Genomic DNA, 12,880 nt, shown 5'->3' with positions numbered 1-12,880 from the left:
AGGGTGGGCAGATGCCGGCGGGTCCCGGTGATTCAGGGTCCTGGTGTCCGCAGCGGGGCAGGTCCTGGCGAGTCCTGGTGACCAGGGTGAGCAGATGCCAGCGGGTCCCAATCACCTCCGGTCCTCACGGCCACAGCGTCTTCAGGTCGGTCTTTGGGTGGGTTCGGCGGCTTTCAGCGTCTGCCCTCAGAGGTGACTCAGCAGGTCAGGAGCGGAAAGTCGTCTTCCCTGTCCTTTGCTTTGTTTTTCCCTGGTTGCTCTTCCGAGTTGTGTGGATTTTTTTGGCTCCACACTGTCCAGGGAACTTCACGTTCTTCTCCCTGTAGTTCTATGCTGCTCCACTTACGCTTTTGTCGCGTTCTAGCCCTCTCTGTCTGTGAGCTCTCTCACAGTCTTCCTCCTATGTCGGCCATCTTGCGAGTCTCCAATTACTTTTAATAGTCTGAATATATGATGAACAGTAAAATATAAGGCCTTCATGGTGAATAAGTGATGTTTAATAACTGGGGAAATATATGAAAACATAGTAAATAACTGTAACAAGTAGCTATGCTGAATTGGGAGTTTGTACAATGTCAATAAAGGCTTGATCCACTTTGCTTTAGGGTTTAGGGATTAAAAGTTTGCATAGTTGGTGTTTTACCTGCCTTGTGGGTCAAATTCATTCTTAGTAGTTGGACAGATTTAGAAAGAGTGATAGGCTGTGGCTGGCTCATGGAAGTCAGTTGTGTGTATCTTGTTCAAACTCTGTTATGTCATATTGTTGGTTTGAAATTGATCATCCCAGAGAATGTTTAAGTTATAGAAATTGCCAAATACTTGTGTACAGGACTTTCAAAATATTGCCTAAAGAGCTGGTTATAAAACATCAAAGAGGGCATCAATGGGAAAGGTATTCAGGAAGAGAAGGCAGATAAAAATGTTTTAGAAAGAACGTGGGTCATTAACATTCTTCAATCTCTAGGAGAAATAAAACTTACCTCAAACATTTCACACTTGTGGAAAAGGGGTTCTGACATGAATTAAGATACACTACCTATATCGTATTCAACGAAGAGCTCATGGCCCCAGCTCCTGGAAGTTCATCCAGCAGATAGTCCTCAGCTTTCACCTCTCCTGAGTTTCCATCAGTTGGAGAAGAAGTGTGCCTTGACTGAAGTCATGTCTCATCCAATGACTGAGGAACAAAGACATAAAGGTCTGACCTTCAATCCAAACAGGGCGAAACTGGTTGGCCAGTTTTAACTCCATGGCCCTCTTGGTGATGAACCAATCACCTCTTGGTGATTCATAGCTCAACGTCTTCTACTCAGTCCTACCCTACTTCCTCTCGTTTCCTTCCTAGGATGATTGGCTCAAGGAGTCTCTGTACTAACTATACTACATGGTATAGTTTGAATCTCAAAGTCTGTTTCTCAGAGATACTTGGGAGATTGACTCCTGGAAAAGCTAAACAGCATCATATTGCAGGCAGATGTAACAGGATGCAAATTTAAGAGGATATATACACAACTTTTAGCTTTCTAAGTTTGAAGTAGAAGGCTGAAAGGTACATGAATTTGTGATATTGGATATTACATTGTAACATACATATATTAAAGTGTATTTTATATAAAATATATTTTACATTCTACTTGTCCTCAAAAGAGAAAGCAAGATTTTCACTCGTTTGTTCATTCCCCAAGTATCTGCAATAGCTAGGGCTGGTCAGGCACAAGTCAGGAGATAGGAGTTCAGTTTGGATCTCCCACATAATTTTCAGGAATCCAAATAACTGAGTCATCACCCACTGCCATCCAGATTGTACATTAGCAAGAAACTGGAATTGGAGAGTCAGGATTTGGATCCAGACACTCCAATGATGAGTGTGCTATCTTAACCACTGTACCAAGTATCTTTCTCTCTAAATGGTATCTTTGATAATGATGTTCTTATTATAATTAAGAAGTTTAATTATGTGCTTTTAAAGAAATATTTGCCTACTAAATATGTCACTTAACATTCACTTGATCTTAGCCAAAAGGCTGAGAAGCCATAAATGTGTCATTTAACATTCATAGGAAAAAAAAAGTCAGAGTAGCTTGAATGAAATTAGTTAATGTACTACAAATAATTAACTTTTATTTATTTTTTTTTCTTTTGGGAAGGCAGATTTACAGAAATTAGGAGAGACAGAGACCATCCACTGGTTCACTGCCATTTGTCTGTTTTCCTAGTGCATATGAGGGATCTGGACAGGAGGTGGAGCCGCTGCAACTAGAACTGGCATTCAGATGGAATGTTGGCACTGCTAGGTGGAAGATTAACATGTTGATTCACTGGTCCAGCCCCTCAAAGAATTAATTTGATAGGACAATGATAATTGAATAATACCACAGAGGTAAAGGAGGATGTCCAAGGAAGAAATAAATTTGGGAATTTGAGTGGGGGAGATTTTCCCCAAGCCTGGGGTGGAAATTTCATTAGACAATGTGTGGTTTCAGTCCACACTAGATATGTTGAGCAGATGACAGAAGTTTACTATAAGAACCAAAATCCCTTTGGCATGTCCGTGGGCTAAGCCAGCCAAACAGTTGCCCCTTCAGGGCTGGGAAGAACCCATATTTCATGGTACAGATTAGATGATGCTGCTGTTAAGAAACTATGATTTGGCAAGTAATTCATGCTCCTTTGAATTACATAGGTTAGAAGGAAATCATAGCTTAAACTAAGAATCTGCTCCATAGGTCAGAGCAGACAGGGTTGAACAGTTATCCAGGGAGTAAGCACAAGATTCAGAGAGAATCTATCCACAGATGAAATCTAGGGAGGCAATTTTCACTGAATCTCTCTCACACGTACCTCTGTTACCTACATGACAGGGCAAGAGAAATCAAATAGAAATACAAAAGTGAGTTTCCTATCAGTGTCCCTGCAGCGTCCTCTACTGGTCACATTTAATATCTGCAAAGGAACAGTGTCCAGTCAGGTTGCTTCACTGCAGCATGGGCAATGAAGGCTGTTTGAAGCTATGGGAAACAGATAATTTTCAAAATCATTGATGCTGTCAAAAATACTCTTCTGTGTAATTTTGACAGCTTCTCAGCTTTACTTTTTATGTTTGGATGTACAATCCATAAATTTTTCTGTTTGATTTTTTTTTTTTTTTTTTTTTTTTTACAAATTATGATAGAAGAATTGGGCCTGGTGTGATAGCCTAGCAGCTAAAGTCCTCGCCTTGAATGTACCTGGATCCCATATAGGCACTGGTTATAATCCCAAAGCCATCCTGCACCCTATGGAATCCCTGAAAGTCAAAACTAAGTCATTTTTTCCTGAATCAAGATTTTACTGATAAGAACTTGAATTATTCAAGCATTGAAAAAAGCAGAAACAGAATCATAGACCTCAGATTAACAAAGATACATCAGTTGATTACCTAATGAGTCATAAAGCATTGAAAAATATCTAAAGATTTGTTTTTATTTGAAAGGGAGAGTTATAGAGACATGAAAAGAGGGGAGAGAGTTATTTAAAACAGTTTAGTAATGCGTATTTCATTATTCTTATAGTTGCAAATTTCCAGAATGAATGTTTAATTCCATATTAATTTTCTCAGGGTTGGAAACGGTGACTGCTGTACCTCATTAGTGAGAGCACAGACTTTTTTTCTTTGCATGATTCACGTGGTTAGGTTCATTGTTCTGTCTCTATCAGATCATGCCACGATACTTCTACCATCTCCTGTTCTTGAGCAACAGAAACAGCTTCAGAAGCAGGGACATCATCTGTTTTTTCTGGAGCAAGCCTTCAGAGAAAAATATGGTCCTAAGGGAACAGGAAAGTCAGGAGGGGCCCACGGGTTAGAGCAAAGTACAGCAGTGCAATCCTGATAAAGCAGCAATGCTCACAGTCAGGGATGCTGAACGTGACAGCAGCCCCTTCTCTCCTGTGTGGCTAATGAGAAGACTAATGTTTCACTCGGGACTTCGTATGCTTGATCAACTATTTGCCATAGGGTACACTGCTTCCTTTATTCTTCTCCTATGTTTGTCTTCATTTAATTTATCTGCCTTTAAGAAATCCCTAAGCTGATACCCTGGAAATCCAGACAACTTGCAGGGGTGATTGGCTGTTTGCATTTGAAGAGTCCAGTGTACCTGAAGGAAGCATTTGAGGTGAGAAGAATAGGTAACAGGTTAGTAATGACACTATTTGCAGACCCGAGAGAGTGAAATAAAATGTCAAAAGCTGGCCTGTCACCAGATATGGCACCTTTGCTCTGGAGTAGGTCTGGGGTGCAGATCACCGTTCCCCGAGGGAGCCAGGAAGATGCACAGGAGAGCCTGGGAGGGATGTCACTTTAGATCCTCTTCAAGACACTGAATGGCACTGAGTATACAAAATACTGACTTTGGAACATTCATTTACATATTTTTTCACATAACATATAATTCTACATATTATTTGTATATTTTTCTTCCTAATTGACTTTATAACCTATCTGTAAGAATGTGCTTAGAGATACTTACAAATTAGTGAGTATTTGTGAGTACTCAGAGGCATTTTTTGTGTATTTCCTTATTTTTAGCACATCTTAATTTCCTATAAAATATGCTTCGAGGCATTGAATATCTATCTATTCTTATAGATAGGGTATTAAGTCATATAGGGAGAAAAATGCATGCTGTCAGATTTCACTTTCAACTGCTTTTTAGTTGCTACAATAGATTCTTAGCCACTTATTTTCTCTCTTGTCAATATTCAAACAAGATTAACACTGATTCTAGTTCGACACTGATGTAATATAAATCTCATTAACTTGTCTATTTTTATTGCGATGAATGCACTGTGTAATCTAAACATAAGGCTTCCACATCTATACACGACTTCCTTCAGAAATTCCGGTCCATTTCAATCCATCCTTAGCTCCCAAAACCTATGAAGAGCCATATCTCTTATAGCTTTGTTCAATTTGCCTAACTTGTAATACAGCAGTCTCCCCTGCCCTTGCTTTTACTTTCCACAATTTCAAGTATCTGTGAAATGTTCAGTTCAGAAACATTAGATGGAAATTTTCAGAAGTAAACACGTAAGTTTCAAAAAACTTTTATTGTAGTGCATGGGTAGTGTTGGGCTTGTTCTACATTATTATTAACTATAGTTAATCTCTCACTATGCCTGTTTTATAAAGTAAAATATATCACAGGTATGTTTGTAGAGGAAAAAGCAGTGTTTGTGGATTCAGGCATCCCCAAGGGCAGATGAGGGATGCACTGCCTGCTCCAGAACCTTTCTGCATTGCAAGGGTGTCGATCACTACAGGATGCACATCAAAGTCCTGTGATTCCATTTCACGCATGTGTTTCATTTGAGATTGAAATCAAGATTCACCGTCAGTGAGTCTTCCTTGACCTCTCATAACGACCTCTTTTCTGTTTCATGTCATTTTTTATAATCACATCACTTTTAAAATATTAATCTAAGAATCTTCCTGGTAACTTTCTTGTCACTGATTTGTGAGTGTTTGGAAGCATTTCTTGTACATTTCTCTGTTCTTAGCACTACCTCATTTCCCTTAATAAAATATGCTATCAACAAATGTTCAATGAATAAAGAACATAGCAAAATAAATGTGATGATAAATAAAATTAAACAGAACAAACAGATGAGTGATTAACAGTGTAAGAGGAGAAAGCATCATACAGCAGAGAATTTTTCCTGACTATGATCTGGACATTTGCCCTAACTTTCCATTTTCTTGTCTCCCAACAGACTGAGGAGACCTCCATTAGCACAATGTCTGTCTTCAACAGTTCTGCCCTGTACCCACACTTCCTCCTAACGGGCTTCTCAGGCCTGGAAAACAGATACGGTTTGATTTCTCTTCCCATCCTCTTGATTTACGCCACCTCAATTGCAGGGAACATTACTATCCTCTTCATTATCAGAACGGAGTCGTCCCTCCACCAACCAATGTACTACTTTCTGTCCATGCTGGCACTCACAGACCTGGGCCTGTCCACCACCACCTTGCCTACTATGCTCAGTGTCTTCTGGTTCCATGCTCGGGAGATCCCCTTCAATGTTTGTTTGGTCCAGATGTACTTCATTCATGTTTTCTCGATAATTGAGTCAGCTGTACTCTTGGCCATGGCCTTTGACCGTTTTGTAGCAATCCGAGAGCCCCTGCGCTATGCATCCATTCTAACCAATGGGGTAATTATTGGCATTGGAGTGACAATTACAGGAAGGGCAGTGGCTCTGGTCTTCCCAGCTTCTTTTCTCCTAAAGAGGCTTCAGTATCGTGCTGTCAATGTCCTCTCCTACCCCTTTTGCCTGCACCAGGACCTCATAAAGACAACAGTGTCCAGCCGTCGGGTCAGCAGTATCTATGGGCTCACGGTGGTCATTTGTTCCATGGGACTTGATTCTGTGCTGCTTCTCCTCTCGTATCTCCTCATCCTAGACACAGTGTTGAGATTAGCTTCCAAGGCAGAGAGAGTTAAAGCCCTCAATACTTGCATCTCTCACATCTGTGCTGTATTCACCTTCTATATACCAATGATTGGGCTATCTATGATTCGGCGCTATGGGCAGAATGTCTCCCCTATTATCCATGTGCTCATGGCTGATGTCTACTTGCTGGTTCCACCCCTCATGAATCCTATCGTCTACAGTGTCAAGACCAAGCAGATTCATGACCGAATCCTCAAGAAATTCAAGAAACATCAGCTTAGGTGAAAGAGTGTAATAGAGTTTTCTTCCCATTCCTCTATATTTATGTATTCCATAGTAATAAGGAGAGGCAGACTTTTCAATATAAATGTTATTACTAATAGTTTACCTAAACAGTAATAGCATATATTCATCTTTTCAATACAGAGACTAAAGCCATGTCTTTATATTATAATGAAATTATCACTCTTCTCCCTCAGACCTAATGTGCTATGATCTTTTAACTCCATGGTTTTCTTTAACTCCATGATTATATGGAAATTATATGTTATGATCCTATTAGTCCTCACCTTATGCCTAAATCAGATATTCACATCTTAAGTTACACATCCTCTTGCTTTTAAATTATTAATTGTGTTTTGCTTTTAAAATGACTTTGCTAATTTTAGAATTACAGAAAAAATGTAGAGGTATTAAAGTTTCCCCATTATTAGTATCTGCCATTAGTATGGTAATTTTTTAAATCTAAAGGATCACTATCGATGTTTCATTGATAAAGGTTATACTCACACCTCCTTTGCTTTTTCCTGATAGCCTGCTGATCCAGAATTTCAGGCAGGACACTACAACACTACACTCACCCAATGTGCTCTTAGACTCCCATCTGCACAAGTCTCAGCTATCAATCATGTCTAAACGCTTGAACATTTTTGAGAAGAGTAGGCAGGTGTTTGGTAAAATGGCCTTCTATCAGATTTTATGGAGATGTTTTCTCATGATTAAACTAAGTATAGAATAGTGTAGAATAGAAAATGGAGCAGCTGGAACATGTAAGTGTGCTCTTATGAGATGCTGACATCACAAGTAGTGATTTTACCTACTGTGCCACAATGCTGGCCCTTCCTCTGTTTAATTTACTCAGTATTTTATTTATATTAATATTGGCAGGGGTATTTTATACTTTGTATTCTGACCAGATACATTTTATTAATTTTGCTTTGTTTTTTTTAAATCAACAACTTAAATACTGCACAAATCCAACTTATCAAATCCAAATGATTTCATAAAACTATGTACAAAGAGAAAAATTAATAAAAAATTCTAACTACAAAGTATCAGTCATTATAATTTAAAACCATTCCTGTTAAGGTTCAAATGGAAAACTTTTTATAAATTCATGTAATTTCCAGATAGCCTGGTTCCTGATAGACCAAACTCTTCAGATACAGAGGGTTATAACAGTAACAAATTGTTCTATATCAAATTTACATGGTACCTTAAATATTTAACATTACAATAGAAATATAAATTCTTGCATGATTTCAAATGCCAACCCTGAAATTCCAAAGTTTGCTTTCTATGGTAATTGTGATGAGTACAACAGAGGAAAAAATACTGTATTTAACTTTTCTTCGAAGGGTTACAAGGCTTTTAATCTGCAGTTTTATTGTTACACTTGATCTTAGCCAAAAAGGTGAGAAGCAACTTGAGTTTTACTGCTTATCATGGCAACTTAAAAGGAAATACCTAAAAAAGAAAATGAACACGTTATTTTGGGGGCCATCAGAGAGGGGAAATAGTAAAAAAAATAAGGGTGATTTTGGAGTAGGTGCAAAATATTGAAGTTAGGGATGTTTATTTGAGTGCTCATTTGCCTCTACTTTTCACATGGACTACCATTTTCCCAGTGTGATCTAGCAAGACTACCCCTCTTCTTTAGTTTCTTCACATGCTTTTTAATTTTAATTTTTAATGTATCTAAAAGGTAGGGAGAATAAGCTCTGTCTGATGATTCACTCTCCCAAAGCCACAATGGCTGGAGTTAGTGGACTGTAATCCAGATGGCCTGTGTTTGTGATAAAAACATGGTTAATTGGGCCACCCCTGTTGTCTTCTAGGGTCTGCACCGGAGGGAGCTGTAATTAGGAGAGTCAGAATCAACCAATGTGGAAGTTACCATAACTACTAGCCCCTGTTGAATGCTTTCATAGGTTTCTAAAAACACTGCTCCACTTGGCTTTCTGTTTGAGGTTCTTAACAGGGCTTCACAACGTCCTTGGGCCAATCTGAAAGGGTGGTAATCAGGAATTTACATGCATTTTCTTAAGCCCCATCTTCCTACCTATGATATTTTGCCAGGATATAATTTTGTTCAGGTTTTCTCTCAAGATGATTTCAGCCAAATATAACTTTGGATTAACTAAAGGTATGCCAGTTCCATATCCTAACATTCTTTTAAGCTTGGGTCTTTATTTTGATTTTGTAGTTTTTACAACTTTGGCCCAAGGGAACTCTTCTGATCGAAACCCGTGTGTTCTTGTCATACCTCTGCAGTGTTGGGTTACTTATTTTTTTTTTTTACATTTTTATTTGTTTTGACTTTTCCTTGCTTTCTATATTTGCAGATGGATCAGGATAACCTGTTAGAGCTGTATAATCAATATAACTAAGCATTTCTCCAAAGAATAATGACTCCTTTCAACTGAGAGTATTGTTTTAAAACAGAAGTTCTCATTGTAATCTTTGCTACTGGTGTATCCTTGCTTCTAATTTTTGTCACTAAACAAAGGAAGGGAATAAAACATATATATAAGTCTACACTAGGCAAAATCTGAGATTGTTTTTCAAAGATACATTTATTTTTATTTAAAAGGCAGCTATAGAGAGAGGAGAGACAGTGAGATATTTCCTCTGCTGGTGGATTCCCCAAATGGCCATAAGGGTGAGCTGAAAGGATCCAAAGTTGGAAGCCAGGAACTTCCTCTGGTTTCTCCACATAAGTTAGGAGCCCAGTGACTGGAACTAACCCCTACTGCTTTCTCAGGCCATAAGCAGTGAGCTGGATCATAAGTGGAGCAGCTGGGACTTGAACCTCTGCCTATTTGGGATGCTGGTACTACAAGGTAGAGACTTAACCTACTATGCCACTGTGCCAGCCCTGCAAAAATCTGAGTTTATGTTGATGCCTCCGACTGTAATCTATGAATCATTCTAGCTTCCCACCCTTGCTCAGCTATAAACTTCCCTTTAAACAGTGAGAAAACTGATTTTTCATTGTCTATGCACTAGGTTGTTCATTCCCAATATATGAATCCATTGATAACATGCATATAGCCTACCTAAAACCATTAGCATAATGTGACATAAAATAATTATATCTAGTTTATGACTTTTTTTTACTATCTTTAACTATATAGAATAGGAATATTTTACTTTAATAAAATTTGACTTGTACATTTTTATGTCTCAAGAGTTTTATTTCGATCTTAACAAAGTGAGGTCACATATAATTTCCTTTAAATTTTCTTCTGGGAGTTTTATAGCATTGCTTTTTTATATTTAAGTCTATGAAACATTTTGTGTTAAGTTTAATAGAAGGTGTGACCTCTTTGTCTATATTCTTTTTAAAAAAATTATCTGAAAGGCAGAATTATGGAGAAGAAGAGGAATCTCCCCAAATGATGACAACGGCTTGTGCTGGGTTCATGTGAGGCCATGGACCAGAAGCTTCTTCCAAGTCTCCTACATGAGTGCAGAGACCCAAGGACCTGAGCCATCCTACTCTGCCTTTCCATGCCATTAACAGGAAGATCATGGGTGGAACAGCTGAGGCAGGAACCAGTACCCATGTTGGTTGCCAGCACTACAAGCAGATAGAGGCTTAGCCCATTACACCACAGAGTTGATCCTTGTCTTGAACCTTTTAATTATTATTTTTAATGGATAGTGATAAATATTTGTGGTTACTGTTATGTCTCTAAACATGCAATGTGTATGTCAAGCATTAATAGATATTATGGAGAAAATGTAACACCGGGTCCGGTGTGGTGGCTTAGCAGCTGAAGTCCTTGTCTTGAATGTGCTGGGATCCCCAAGGGGCACCGGTTCTAATCCCAGCAACCCCACTTTCCATCCAGTTCCCTGTTTGCAACCTGGGAAAGCAGCTGAGGATGGCTCAAAGCCTTGGGCCCTACACCTGTGTGGGAGACCTGGAAGAGGCTCCGAGCTCCTGGCTTCAGTTCAGGTCAGCTCCTGCCATTGCAGCCACTTGGGGAGTGAATCATCGGAAGGAAGATCTTCCTATCTCTCTCTCCTCTTCTCAGTGTATCTGCCTTTTCAATAAAAATAAATACATCTTTTAAAATGTAATATCTGCTTTCCAAAATATAGATATTATGGGGCAGGGGGAGATAAAGAAGAGACAAATGAAAATGCTTAGCTACAGTGACCAGCCAGTCTTAATGCCACTGCTTGTGTATACAAATGCCCATTGATCACCTTGTGTATACAAATGCCATTGATTTCAACCCTCCTTCCACCTTCCTCTCCCCATCTTTTGGGGGCCAGCTTTGAACTTTCAACTTTGATCAGATTAACTGTTTCATACTTTGCATATGAGTGAGATCACAAGGACTTGACTTTCTTGTCTGGCTTATTTACTTCACAACAATGAATGTGCAAGTTATTAACTATACGGATTATTACATCAACATACAAGACACTTTTCCTTCCCTACTTTATGATCATTGTCATGCATCTCAAATTATGATATATTTACACTATATTTACACTCCTGCTTTCAAGAAGAAAGTATTTTTTATATATGTACACTCCATGTCCATGCGCATGAAGTAAATACGTCAAAACATTGTTAGGTGCATTGATTGCTTATGGGATCATCTTAGACATTTATCAAATTTAACCACTATGACATACGATAATCCCCAATACAGTGTTGATATTGTTCTGGGGACCTATATTTATTTCCTAGGTTCTTGCCTCTTATTTAAAAACCGTTTTGAATACAGGCTCTGACACGGCTTAAAAAGTGGTAAGGTTTATTCAGAAGGTAAGGAATACAGACACATGTGGGACATGTTTAGGCAACGTGGGCCAGGAAGAAAAATGGTGAGGAAGAGAGAGATTGTTGCCTTCCATCTTTAGAGTCCATTTATGGGGAGCAAAAGAGAGCAAGCGCCTCCTCACCAGGGGCTCTTAGGGAGTTTGAAAGGGGAGTGGCTGCACAATATTTCCCAGCCCCACTCAGACCTCAGGAAATCATAGGTAAGCTTCATGTGACTCATAGTTGGGCTGAAAGGTTTATATTGCAGAAAAAGTGTGGCTTCTAAATTTGTGCTCCTGAAACAGCTACTTGCCTAAGTCCATATCAATATTAATTTATAGTATTCTTGCTGTATTGTTTTCTTTTTTTAGAGATTTACTATTTTTTTATTGCAAAGTCAATAAACAGATAAACAGAGAAGGAGAGACAGAGAGGAAGCTCTTCTGCCTGATGATTCACTCCCCAAGTGATGCCAATGGCTGGTGCTGTGCCAATCCAAAGCCAGGAGCCAGGAACTTCCTCTAGGTCTCCTATGTGGGTGCAGGGTCCCAAGGCCTTGGGCTGTCTTTGACTGCTTTCCCAGGCCACAAGCAGGGAATGGGGTAGGAGTGGACCTGCTGGGATTAGAACTGGCACCCATATGGGATCCTGGTGCATTCAAGGCGAGGGCTTTAGCTGCTAGGCCACCGCACTGGGCCCTGTATTTTTGTTTGCTTGATAGTTGTCAACATACCTGCTTAGATACCAATTTTTGGAAAATTTTTGTCATATGTTTACTTTCTTATTTAAAACTTAATAAAATATTTGATGGACACACACACACAAACACACACATACAGAGAGACAGAGAGAGCCCTATTATTTGATTGACTACCCAAACACCTGCAGTGGCTGAACTGGGACAGGCTAATTCCAAGAAATGGGAATGCAGTCCAGATCGCTAATGATGGCAGGAACCCAGCTATTTGGGCCATCATTGTTACCTAAAGGATATGCTTGCAGGAAAACACATCAGTAGCCACAGCAGACTGTCACAGCCAGCACTCTGGTGCCACAGACTTCTTAACTGACTTCCTCACCACTAGGCTCAACATTCACCTGGCAGGAATATTATTACAAAAGAAGAAAAGGTGATAGAGTATATACTCATATGTTTAATACATTTATTCATTTTTTATTTGACATGATCACCTATTCACGTGTCTGCTTCATTAAACATTAAAATAGTTCAATGAGATCATTTGTCTTCCTTTCCATTGCTCAATTTCATGATCAATTGGTGGTGATACAAGCCAACCTATATAAGCAGCAGGTTGTCTTGAAATTGATTGGGAACCAACCAAAAAAACAAGAAACAACAACAACAAAAAGGTTATGCCT

At 39.1% G+C, this 12,880-nt stretch overlaps 1 protein-coding gene across 1 annotated transcript; it reads left to right on the top strand.

Annotated features, from left to right (window-relative positions):
* Positions 1 to 5,778: 5,778 nt before the first annotated feature.
* Positions 5,779 to 6,723, top strand: LOC101516926 (olfactory receptor 51G2-like). Its single transcript, XM_004590070.2, has one exon. It carries the CDS (start codon positions 5,779 to 5,781, stop codon positions 6,721 to 6,723), a length of 945 nt encoding a protein of 314 aa, XP_004590127.2.
* Positions 6,724 to 12,880: the final 6,157 nt, after the last annotated feature.

Source organism: Ochotona princeps, chromosome 4 (genome assembly GCF_030435755.1).
Source record: "Ochotona princeps isolate mOchPri1 chromosome 4, mOchPri1.hap1, whole genome shotgun sequence".
Lineage (NCBI taxonomy): Eukaryota > Metazoa > Chordata > Mammalia > Lagomorpha > Ochotonidae > Ochotona > Ochotona princeps.
This window is presented reverse-complemented; position numbering and strand designations above follow the sequence as displayed.